Source organism: Mustela putorius, unplaced genomic scaffold (genome assembly GCF_011764305.1).
Source record: "Mustela putorius furo isolate JIRA1106 unplaced genomic scaffold, ASM1176430v1.1 tig00000127_pilon_pilon_pilon, whole genome shotgun sequence".
In the NCBI taxonomy this organism is placed as follows: Eukaryota; Metazoa; Chordata; class Mammalia; order Carnivora; family Mustelidae; genus Mustela; species Mustela putorius.
The window spans coordinates 11393351-11405893 of NW_025421288.1; the positions used below are offsets into that span (position 1 = coordinate 11393351).

General features: G+C 54.3%; 1 protein-coding gene across 1 annotated transcript; it reads left to right on the plus strand.

The window, feature by feature from the left end:
* Positions 1 to 2: 2 nt before the first annotated feature.
* On the plus strand, positions 3 to 12241 carry CCS (copper chaperone for superoxide dismutase). Its single transcript, XM_004759442.3, has 8 exons — positions 3 to 162; positions 471 to 543; positions 6481 to 6618; positions 6829 to 7006; positions 7525 to 7585; positions 11553 to 11630; positions 11701 to 11804; positions 11919 to 12241. Exons 1-8 carry the CDS (start codon positions 124 to 126, stop codon positions 12070 to 12072), a joined length of 825 nt encoding a protein of 274 aa, XP_004759499.1. The 5' UTR covers positions 3 to 123; the 3' UTR covers positions 12073 to 12241.
* Positions 12242 to 12543: the final 302 nt, after the last annotated feature.

Genomic DNA, 12543 nt, shown 5'->3' on the forward strand with positions numbered 1-12543 from the left:
CGCGCGCTCCAGGAGGCGGGGCAAAGCGTGGCTTCTGAAGCTCCACCTCCCCGCTACGCCGTTAAGGTTTTGCGCTTGAGCGGCGGAATAGTTTAGGTCTTTCGGCCGGTGGCTGGGTCCGGGATGGCTTCGGACTCCGGGGACCGCGGGACCGCCTGCACGGTGAGCGTCGAGGCCTCGTGTGCGAGTGTCTCGGCCCCTGGGGTGGTTGTTAACGCAGGGAAAGGTTAACGCAGGCACCTGGGGCGGGGCCTCGGGCCTCCGCGGGTAACGGGTTCGAGATTAGCAGGGCCCTTGGCGTTAACGTTGGGGGTTTGGTTTGGGACCGATAACGACTGGTAATGAGGGCCTGAGAAGGGGTCACGTGAGGGCTTTTCCCAGGGCTTTTGGGGTGGTCCTACGGCAAATAGTGAAACAGTCACGCAAAGGGGTTCCCGAGTCTCCTCAACCGGTCCCTGCCGCCCTTGCAGTTGGAGTTCACAGTGCAGATGACCTGTCAGAGCTGCGTGGACGCGGTGCGCACGTCCCTGCAAGGGGTGGCAGGTAAGAGCCAGAACAACTTTTGCGGACAGTCCGGAGGCCTCTAGAAGGAGCCGGCTAATCTCTTAAACCAACAACACTATTCCCATTTACACATGTGGAAGAACACAGAGGTAGGAAGGAACGTCTTCCGAGAGTCAGAGACCCGGAGACCCGGAGTCAGAGCCTTGAGTATAGATCTCCAGCCTGCCAGGCCAGAGCCCTCTACAGGCTCTGGTGCGTCTTACATCTCAGGTGCCCAGGGAGTGAGGAGCTAGACTGGGCATACATGGGCCCACCTCCAGAGGGTGTTTCCTGGATAGCAAGCAGCTCTTGCTTGCGAAATGGCATAATCTTGACAAAGCCAACAGCAGCCCTGGCTATGTTCCATCCTAGGCAGCTCCCAATTCTTATGAGCCAGCTAACTGGTCTGGAGGTGACCTTGCACGGTCAGAAACATCTGAGCAGGCAGAACCACCAGCGTGGCCCTGGGAACCGCTTGCCTTTGATTCTGTTAAATGTTCATCCAGTCATTCAGCAGGTATGGACCGGACCCTGGGGGCTTTTTAGGGAGAAGAGTTCACAAATGTTTCAGACACAGTCCCTGCCCCCAGGGAACGATGAGCATGCGAGCGTCGCTCATGGGACAGATGAGGTGAGATGGATTCTAAGCTGGGACAGTGGTGGCACTTGGCCGGTACAGGGCAGCGATAGTGGATAAGGGTATGTGACTTCAAATTCCTTTCTTTGCATTCACATCCCAGCTTTGCCTCTTAGCCTCACCGTAGACGTCATGCATGTTACTACTTTTGCCTGTTTCTTCCGTGTTTAAATGGGGATGATAATGGAAGCTACCCTGGAGGATTGTCATGAAGAGTTAGTTGGTTAATACCTGTAAAGCACTTTATTTATTTTTTTTTTAAAGATTTTATTTATTTGACAGACAGAGATCACAGGTAGGCAGAAAGGCAGGCAGAGAGAGAGGAAGGGAAGAGGCTCCCTGCTGAGCAGACATCCTGATGCGGGGCTCCATCCCAGGACCCTGAGATCATGACCTGAGCCAAAGCAGAGGCTTAACCCACTGAGCCACCAAGGTACCCTGTAAAGCACTTTAAAAAAATCTCTGACATGTAGTGAGAGCGCACTAAGTCTTAGAAAATGTGAGAGGAAGGGCTTACAGGTGGCAGTTTGATTGGGCAGAAGCACTTGGGGACAGACATTGAAGCAGAGCGAGCGAGAGAGAGAAATGTTTTTAAAAAGATACTCTTTATTTATTTGACAGAGACCACACAAGCAGGGTTAGCGGACGGTGGGGAAGCAGGCCCCCCATTGAGCAGGGAACCCAGTTCAGGACTCGATCTCAGGACCCTGAAATAATGACCTGAACCAAAGGCAGCCACTTTAACCAACTGAACCACCCAGCTGCCCTGCGAGAGAGAAATTTGCCTTCACCAGGAGGCCTGGGAGCTTTGGGGAAGAGGGTTTTGCTCCTCTTAGAGTAAGTGGGAGGAGCTCCCAGCGCAAGGCCCACTTCCTTGGACCCTTATCACACACCCTAGAGTTCCCTGTGGCCTTGTGTTTTCTTTCTTAGTGGGCTTTGAGCGAAGCAAGGGCTGGCGTGGCCGCACTCCGGACCAGCCCTGCTGAATCTTGCTCAGCTGCGGAGCTAGCCTCCTTCTTGCTTCAGGTGTGGTTCAAGAATTCTAGAAGTGCACTGTTACAGGGAGTAACCCACTGGGGCCCTCCCACTCAAGGAGCAGAGAGTCAACTCTTAGGAGACCCAGGACAGGAACCCACCTGTGTGGAAGTCAGTCCTTTGGAAAGTCTTGTCTGCTCTGAATCTAAAATATATTCGGAATTTAGTGGCCTCTCTTTTTCCATTCTTTGGCCTTCACACGAAGCCAAGCCACCTTCCTTCTCCCTGACCCACACGAGAACCTCATCTTCATGGCTTCCCCTTGCCTCTGTTGTCCCCTCCAATAGCTTTTCTTTTTTTTTAATTTTTATTTCTTTATTTGACAGAGAGACCACAAGTAGGCAGAGAGGCAGGCAAAGAGAGAGGGGGAAGCAGGCTCCCCGCTGAGCAGAGAGCCTGATGTAGGGCTCCATCCCAGGACCCTGAGATCACAACCCGAAGGCAGCGGCTTAACCCACTGAGCCACCCAGAAGCCCCATCCAACAGCTTTTCCGTACAGAAGCTCAAGTGATTTTAAAATTACACCTTAGAGGGGCGCCTAGGTGGCTCATTGGGTTAAGCCTCTGCCTTTGGCTCAGGTCATGATCTCAGGGTCCTGGGGTCGAGCCCCGCATCGGGCTCTCTGCTCAGCGGGGAACCTGCTTCCCTTCCTCTCTCTCTGCCTGCCTCTCTGCCTACCTGTGATCTCTGTCAAATAACTAAATTAATTAATTAAATAAAATTACACCTTAGGGGCACCTGGGTGGCTCAGTGGGTTAAGCTGCTGCCTTCGGCTCAGGTCATGATCTTGCGTCCCGGGATCGAGTCCCACATCGGGCTCTCTGCTCGGCAGGGAGCCTGCTTCCCCCTCTCCCTCTGCCTGCCTCTCTGCCTACTTGTGATCTCTCTCTGTCAAATAAATAAATAAAATCTTTAAAAAATAAAAAAAAAAATTACACCTTAGATAATATCATTGTCCTGTTCATTTAGGCCTTTAATAACCCTCTGAGTTAGGTAGTAGTAGTATATCCATTTGCAAATGAAGCAGCTGAACAGAAAACTCAACAGAAAGGTTGAGTAACTTGTCTAAGGCCACACAGGTGGTATGTGGCAGACTCAGGATTTCAACTCCAGAGTCCACTCTCAACCACTGTACACTGTGCCTTCTCTCAGTGACCTCCCAGTGCATTAAAATTGAAATCCGGATTCTTTCCTGTTGGGCCTTGCTTGACTGGTCTCCACTTATAGCTCCCTGTCTCATTATTGTCTTTATTCCCAACTGTAGCCACACTGGCCTTCACTGTTGTTCCTGCCCATGCTGTTCCCTCGCTTGGAAGGCTGTTACCTGACTACATTCAGGCCTTTGCTTAGGGTCCCAGACCAGCCTCAGTGGCTCGCCCACATTTGTTCCCTAACACCTAGCTCACCGATCACTCCTTTCACTGTCTGCTTCGCTCTTGTGTGTATATTTGACATTTGTATCCCTGCCCTGGAACACCTGCTATTTCCTGGGGCACAGATGTTGCATGACTTGTTCCCCGCACACTTCTACTGGCTGGAACGCGGCCCGTGATGGGTGCTTAGTGTCTGCTTGTTAAATGAGGTGAGCAAGCAAAATTTCTCATACTGTGCACCCTACTGGGCTCTGGGAGCCTCCATGGGAGCTGAACCACACTTTCTGTGGGGCAGGGGGACCGAGCATCAGCTTTGGGGTGGGACAGGCTGCCTTCTGCACTTTGGGACCTCAAGCCAGTTGGGTCACCCTCTAGCCTCCTTTCCTCACCTGCCAGATGAGGGCAGTATCCTCGTCCTAATGTGTGTAAGACGGAGCACAGCTCCTGGCATCCCCTGGAGGCTCGGAGCACTGGAGTCCCCCATCACCCTCCCGTACCCCCTTTGCGGCCATGGACATTCAGAGGCATCTCTAGGCAGACCCAGAACTCACAACGCTCCACTGGCTGCCTGGTGGCACAGGGTAGCATTTTGTGCGAAGTGAGGGCCAGTGTGGTAACTTGGAGGGTTTTCTTCTCACAGAATCGCCCTGTACTTGCAGGGGTGGGGCTGCGAGTCTCCCCGCTTCTGCCCCTCCCCCGACAGTGTCCCTGCGCCGCGCCGCGCCCGTACCCTGGCGGTTGTTATTCCCGTCTCTGCCTGGTGGTTAATCCAGGCATAGCTTGGCTTTTCCCACAGCCTGGGAGGACCCCTGGGGACAAAGACCAGTGCGTTCCCTGACCCTGGTCTCTTCCACACCCAGCCCAGCACACATTTGCTGAGAGAATACGGAGGGAACCCAGAGATGAAGGGAACAACAGTAGTCCGTGTAGCCTGCGGTTCACAGAGCGCCATCTCAACAGCGTGAATCTGATTTAACCTTTGTCTTCTTGACTGCGCACTGCTCCCCTGGGCTTTATGCGCGGAGCAATAAACACATTTGCCAAGATCAGAGAGGGATGAGGTGAGGGCAGCCTGACTGTCCCCAGTCCCTCCCCTGTGCACTGGCTAAGGTTGGAGAGTTCTCTTAAAAGGCTTGGGAGCCCTGAGTATCTGAATGAAAGAGAAGTGCCTCCTCTTCCTTCTCCCGGGTGGCTCGATGGCCCCCGAAGATGAGCAGGTGTCCGAGTCATCCCACAGTCTCTGCACGCAGGGTGACGTCGGGGATTTGATGGGCAGTTGAAACACACTAACTTTTGAACCTGACCCTTGTGGATCACACAGAGCTCTCGCGCTTACAGAGGATTGTAGTCAGGGCAGCGTGAGATCCTTGGGGGAAGAGGGAGCTACAGGAGGACAGAGGATGGGGTCCTAACCCAGCCTGCAGGGTGGGGGCTGTTTCAGGGTGACCAGCGTCCAGATGTGCTCCAGAGCTAGGCGGCCTTAGATGAGTTCCATTTCCACAACTTACTACACTGTGCCTTTGAGCAAGGTTCTTAAATCTTTCTGTGCATTGGGCGCCTGGGTGGCTCAGTGGGTTAAAGCCTCTGCCTTTGGCTCAGGTCATGATCTCAGGGTCCTGGGATCGAGGCCCGTATCGGGCTCTCTGCTCAGCTGGGAGCCTGCTTCCTCCTCTCTGCCTGCCTCTCTGCCTACTTGTAATCCCTGTCTGTCAAATAAATAAATAAAAATCTTAAAAAGAAAAAATCTTTCCGTGCATTAATACTCTCATCTGTGATAAAGGGATAATAGGACCCACCTCAGGGCGCCTGGGTGGCTCAGTGGGTTAAGCCTCTGCCTTCGGCTCAGGTCATGATCCCAGGGTCCTGGGATCGAGCCCCGCATCGGGCTCTCTGCTCAGCTGGGAGCCTGCTTCCTCCTCTCTCTGCCTGCCTCTCTGCCTACTTGTAATCTCTCTCGCTGTTAAATACATAAATAAAATCTTTTAAAAAAAAAAATAGGACCCACCTCACAGGGTCACCTGACTGTCTAATGAGCTAATATGGGAAAAGTACAAAAAAGCCCACAGTGCACGTGCGGCAGATGTGAGTTCTCATGATGATGATGATAGCTCCCCCCCACCCCGTTTTTTGATGTGTGTAACAGCTTTATTGACATATAATTCAAATACCACAGAATATTCCCATTTTAAGTGTACATTTTAATGGTTTTTAAGATGTTCAGAGCTGTGTGGCCGTTACCACTGCCACTTGTATGTTTCGGCCCCTCGTGAAGGAATCGTGCCCTTCAGCTATCAGCCTCCCGTTCCCCGATCCCCTCATCCTCTCTCTGTCTCTAGGGTTTTCCCTCTTTGGGATTTTCTGTCCATGATGGCATCACCTACCACATGAGCTTTTGTGGCCGGCGCTCACTTCACATCGTATTTTCAAGCTCCTTCCCTATGGTGGCATTATGGGCAGTTCCTTCCCTTGTATCTTTTTATGGCTGAGAAATAATGGCTACCCGTTTTCTTTATCCATTCATCTGTTGATGGGCATTTGGGTTATTTTTACCTTTTGGCTATCGTGAATCATGGACTGTTAATTGATGGGCCGCTTTTATAAAAACATATTAAAATAATTATTTGTGTTTTTCAAGTTGTAAAGCATGCCTGGCACATAATAAGGACCAATAATACTCCTGGGGGTAAGGGGGCCTTATCCCCACTTTATTCCTAAAGATACAGACTCAGAGAGGTTGAGGGCCCGGCACAGTCAGAAGGCGGTTTCCGAGCTTGCCTGCAGCCGTGGGAAGGTTGGTGAAGATGAGTTGGGGAGGGACGGGTCTCTCTCATCCCTGCTCCCGGCACAGGGGTGTCAGCCCTCTGCTGCCTTCTCCCCTCTGTCTCCTTCTAGGTGTCCAGAGTGTGGAAGTGCAGCTGGAGAACCAGATGGTCCTGGTGCAGACCACGCTGCCCAGCCAAGAGGTGCAGGCCCTTCTGGAAGGCACAGGGCGGCAGGCAGTGCTCAAGGGCATGGGGAGTGGCCTGTTGCGTGAGTAGCCACTCTGGCCCCGGCCTTGGCCTCTCTGGAAGGGAGGTGGCCTGGCGCTGGTACATACCTAAACCATAGGATTTGGGGGTGTGGGGTTCGAGTGACTTTGGGGAAGGCGGGAAAGTTATGTGGAGCTCTCTCCCTGCCCTTCCTGGGCCGTGTGGGGCTAGCCAAGGTGGCGAGCCAGCCCGGCTGTCTGGTACCTTGCAGAGAATCTGGGGGCAGCAGTTGCCATTCTGGAGGGCCCTGGTCCTGTGCAAGGGGTGGTGCGCTTCCTGCAGCTGAGCCCTGAACGCTGCCTCATCGAGGGGACCATTGATGGCCTGGAGCCTGGGCTGCATGGACTCCACGTCCATCAGTTTGGGGACCTCACGGGGAGCTGCGACAGGTGAGTCATCTGTGACCTGCCCTGTGGCATCTTCATCCCCTGCTCGTGCATCCCCCGGCGTGCCGGGGCTGTATGCGGCTACCCGCACGCGCTTTTACGCTTGGTCCTCACAAGAACCGCGAGGCCTGTCCACCCAGGCCCAGTGTGCGGACGAGGAAGTGGAAGCTCCGAGGTTAAATGACCAAGGCCCTGGGGCATGTGAATGGTGGGGTGGGATTTGAACCCATATCTGACCTTAATGCTCCTGTTCGTGGCCATCGTATGGCCTCTGTGGCGGAAGTGACTTCTGGACACAGCAGGGCAGGTCCCCGTGTCACAGTGTTTGTTGGGCTGTGTGGCAGTTAGTTCTTACTCATCTGCGTCTCCCCTGAAAGCTTGGTGAGGGCGGGACCCACATCGGAGTCTGGCACAGAGTGAGTCTGTCGGGTGAGTGAGCAGAATAAACAGTTAGAGTGAGACGGGGATCAGCGGCCTGGGAGCCAGTGTCTTGCTGCTCAACTGCTCCCTTTTCTTCTTAGCTGTGGGGACCATTTTAACCCTGATGGAGCATCTCACGGGGGCCCTCAGGACTCTGACCGGGTAAGTAGTCCATCCGGGGGGAGGCTTAGGCTGCGAGAGGGCCTGAGGCCTCAGGCAAGGCAGGCCACTCCTGGGGCCTTAGTGCACTATTTTTTGGTGCGGTCCCCTCGCTTTATTTTGTTCATTTAGAAACAACCCTTTCCGTGGTGAAGGTCCCCCCCGCCCCCCCACCGCCCAGGAGCTCCCAGTCTTGTGATGGAGACCCTTGAGAGCCCCGTGCCTGCAGGGCAGTGAGGAGATCCTTGCAGGAGCCTGTAGGAGGCCCCGGGAGCCCAGAGTATACGCACCCATCCTCCCTGAGCCCAAGGACATGGGCAGTGGGAGGAAGCTTCCTGGAGAAGCCGAACGTGTGGACGTTGAAAATCTTACCCAATGGCGCAGCTCCCTTCGTGGAGTTGCACTTTTCCCCAGAGAACTGTTTGCCTTTGGCGGGCGGCAGGCCACCTTGGTTTTGGCTCATCTGCATACGGCCTGTTCGGTTAGTCAGTCGCATTTTGCTGCAAGTTAACTCCGTTTTTTCCTCAGATAAACTTGGGTATTCTGAATGTTTTAATCCAGCACAGAATGTTTCAAACATTCCAAAGTACACAAACTTGTCCCAGGCTCCTGTGCCCTATGTCCCCATCACCCACTCTTTTTTTTTTTTTAATTTATTTATTTATTTGACAGAGAGATCACAAGTAGACAGGGAGGCAGGCAGAGAAAGGGGAAGCAGGCTCCCCAGGGAGCCTGATGCGGGGCTTGATCCCAGGACCCTAAGATCATGACCTGAGCCAGAAGGCAGAGGCTTTAACCCACTGAGCCGCCCAGGCGTCTCTAAGGTAGAGTTTGTTTTGGTTTTTTTAGGTAGACTTGTTTCTTAATAAGAAACTTGATATTGCCAGAGAGATGGGAAAACCAGTTCTTTTTTTTTTTTTTTTTAGATTCTATTTATTTATTTGACAGAAAGACACAGTGAGAGACAGAATACAAGCAGGGGGAGTGGGAGAGGGAGAAGCAGGCTCTCTGCTATGCAGGGAGCCCCATGCAGGGCTCAGCCCCAGGTCCCTGGGATCATGGCCTGAGCAAAAGGCAGCCGTTTAACGACTGAGCCACCCAGGTGCCCCAAAAACCAGTTCTTGTAGCCATAAGAGCAGGCCCACTGTGAAAACAGTCTGTGGTGGTCAAATAAACATTAGTAGAGTCCCACTGGATTCTGGCCTGCAAGGTCCGAGAACTGCAGAAGGCCTATGTTTTCTTCTTCCTCTTCTTCTTTTTTTCTTTTTTTTTAAAGATTTATTTATTTATTTGACAGACAGAGATTACAAGTAGGCAGAGAGGCAGGCGGGGGGGGGGGAGCAGGCTCCCTGCTGAGCAGAGAGCCCGATGTGGGGCTCGATCCCAGGACCCTGAGATCATGACCTGAGCCGAAGGCAGAGGCTTAACCCATTGAGCCACCCAGGCGCCCCTTCTTTTTCTTTTTTTAACATTTAATTATTTAATTATTTGAGAAAGAGCAAGCGCATGTGTGGGGGAGGGACAGAGAGAGAGAGAGAGAGAAACTCTCAAGCAGACTCTCTGGTGAGTGCCCAGCCTGATGTGGGACTCGATCTCACGACCCTGCGATCATGACCTGAGCTGAAACCAAGAGGCCGATGCTTAAGGGATCCAAGCACCCAGGCACCCCCATGGTGCATGTTTCTTATTTCATGTACTTGATTTTTTGGACAGTTCTGTGGCATTTCAAAGGGTGAGAAGTTTGACTCCATTCCTCTCCTTCCCTGGGAAGCTGGAGAAGCCAGACGAGTTTTTGTCGGGCCCACTGTGTGGTGCTGTGTTTGTGCTCAGCATGGCAGCGGGTTCTTGCTGTGTGTCAGATGACTCCAAACTTGGGGGTTTAAAACAGCAAGCGTTCATCATCTCAGTTTCTCTGGAGCAGGAACCTGGATGCAGCTTAGCGGGGGGCCTCTGGCTTAGGGGGACTGTAGTCAAGGCGTGGCCGGGGCTGCCGTCATCTGAAGGCTCATGTTGCTCTTGGCAGCCTCCTCAGGTCCTCCCTGGCGGTTGGCCAGAGACATCAGCCCTTTGCCACGTGGGCCTTTTCCTAGGGCGGCTCGCAACACAGCAGCTGGGCTTCCCTGAGAGCAAGTGCGTGAGAGAGGGCATCCCAGACTGAGCCAAGCCGTTCTCTTTCTGTAACCGAATCTAGCAAGTACACTAGGGCCAGCCCACTCAGTGGAGGAGCACACAAGGATGTAGTACGTGGGAAGGTGCATCGCACAGGCTGTTGTCCTCATCGAGCCTTGAGAGGTGCTGCACAGAAATCAAGCCAGAGAACAGAGAGTGTGAACTGTCAGACAAAGCGGAGAAAATGCCTTAGGCAGAGCCCCCAAGGCATGAACCAGCAAGGGGCATTTGGGAACTGGGAGCACCTTGTCTCTTACAAAGCCGAGATCAGAAGGGTGAGAAGCTGCCTTGCCACCTGTGCCTTGGCCTGTTTGGACCGGACCCCTCTCTGGGCGGGGAATCAGGAGGGGCTGGACCCAGCTGCCCTAGCGTCCCCAAGTCCTTGATAGAGGAGGAGGAAGACTTGAGTAACATCTAGCCCGCTGAGGCCATCATGATGCCTGATGAATCCCTTTGGGATTTCTGCATCTGCTTTGGCCAGCTGGAAGTGAATTCAGTGTGGGAATTTACACCAGAGCCTGGTTGTCCCTTTGCACATCTCCTGACTGATCTCCAAGGGGCCTTCTCTTCTCTCGCCTGTCCCCAGTCCTTCCCCTTCATGCACTGTGCTAGAGGGATTGCTGCCAAGCACAGTGTAACCGTGGCATGCCCCTGCCCACACCCTGAGGGCTCTGTAGGCCCAGCCCAGTTGCTGGGTGTGACATTCAAGGCCCTGCGGTCTGGTTCCTCCTTCCCCAAGTGCAGGGCAGGGAGAGCCTCTGAGCCTCACTGCCAGGCTGCTCGCCCCTTCAGCCCAGTCCTGAAGATGCTCCTCGAGGCTCGGTATCCCCTCCCCTTCCTTGATCTTTGTACCCGAAAGGCTGCCCGTGCAGGGTCACACAGAGTGCCAGGCGTCAGCAGCAGATGTCTCTCTGGAAAACCGGATAAAGCAGAGGTGGAGCTCCTTGCTGCTTGTCAGCCCCACCACGCAGTGACATGCTCTGTGACCGTGCGTCTCAGCAAGGTCGTGTGCACCAGCCCACACGAGCAAGGCACCTGCTTCTGCCTAAAGTGTCTGATTGGAGACAACTTACTTGCACCAATGTGGGTCTCTGTGACTTGTCAGTAGGGTCCGGTCCGCAGGAAACCTCCTCTGTGCCGTACTTAGTCTATGTTTCATAATCACTGGTCTGTTCTATGTCTGTCTCCCCACCACACTTCGAGATCCTTGCCCGGGGTTGGGGGGCTGCACACGTACCCCACCCCCATGCCGGCAGTGTGTGTCTGACGTAGGCAGTGCTCAGTCGATGTGTTGGGACATTTTGTGCTACCTTAAAAGGGAGAAGGTAGGCAGAGCCAGCTTCTGGGGGGGGGGGCAGAACAGGCCCCCCTGCTCCGTGTGTTTTTCTCTCTTCCAGGAGGCTGGGAGTCAGGGAATGGTCCTGGCTGCTTCCTTAACTTAAGCCCAGGGGAATCGTAGACTGCCAAGAGTCAACGAGAGGTTGGAGAACTGGGCTCGCAAAGTGGTAGCAGTCGGGCTCGTTTCTGAGGCTGAGACACAGGAGGGGCAACAGCCTTGCAGGAGACATGGTCTGCTCCAGTGGGCAGGACCCCACGGAAGGCAGTGGCTGTCTGGCATTTCAGTACCCAGGAGGGAGCATCCGGTTCCCTTTCTTGTGCCCTCGGCCACCCCGTTATCCCACCAGACTGTACCCAGAGGAGGACATTGGTACCTTTGGGAAGGGGAATCGGATCCTGGGAAGCTAGAAGCTAGCAGGCTCGCCCCACGCACCCCTCTTCTCTCGCCCGGGTCTCATTGCAGCACCGTGGAGACCTGGGGAACGTGCACGCTGATGCTGACGGCCGAGCCAGCTTCAGGATAGAGGACGAGCAGCTGAAGGTAGTGCTAGAAGAGGAGGCGGGGTCTCTCCTAACCGGCCGCTGTCTGAGGCTGTTATCTGCCCTCAAAGGTATGGGATGTGATCGGCCGAAGCCTGGTCATCGACGAGGGAGAAGATGACCTGGGCCGGGGTGGCCATCCCTTATCCAAGGTCACGGGGAACTCAGGAGAGAGGTGAGAGATGCCACCCCCAGCAGGAGACTCCACTCGGCCAGTGGCTTATGGTCAAGCCCAGAGGAGCCCAGACCAGTGTCCAGGGCCTACCCCTGACCACACGTTCTTCCTCAGGTTGGCCTGTGGCATCATCGCACGCTCTGCTGGCCTCTTCCAGAACCCCAAGCAGATCTGCTCCTGTGATGGCCTCACCATCTGGGAGGAGCGAGGCCGGCCTATTGCTGGTGAGGGACGGAAGGAGCTCGCCAAGCCGCCTGCCCACCTCTGAGCACAGCCTCAGCCCTGGGGTGGGGGCTGTTCTCCCCGCTGAGCACTGTCCGCTTCCAGAGAGAGGGGAGGGAGCCCTGCTTGCCTGGTCCCAGCAGAACTCGGGTACGGGGTGTGAAGGGTCACTTTGATGTTCCCTTGGCAAATTAAAGTTTTATTTTCATATGGAACTCTGGATTTTGTCCGTGTCCCAGTGTCCCTTTATGGGCTTACTGAACACAGTCTGTGTCTCTGGCTGTCATGTGAAAACTATCTCTTGGCTTTGGAGCCAAACAAAACTGGATTCAGATCTACACAGCTACCGAGGGCAGCATTCCCTTCAGGGTCACAGTGTGGGACCACGGCGCGCAGGTGGCTGTCACACACCCTGCTTTAGTTTCTCCCTGTGCTTGGCCCTGTCGTGCAGGAAGTCGAGGGCTGCAGGTGGCTCTCTTCTCCCTGCCCTGTCAGCTGAGTAGCAGAAGAAGCCTGT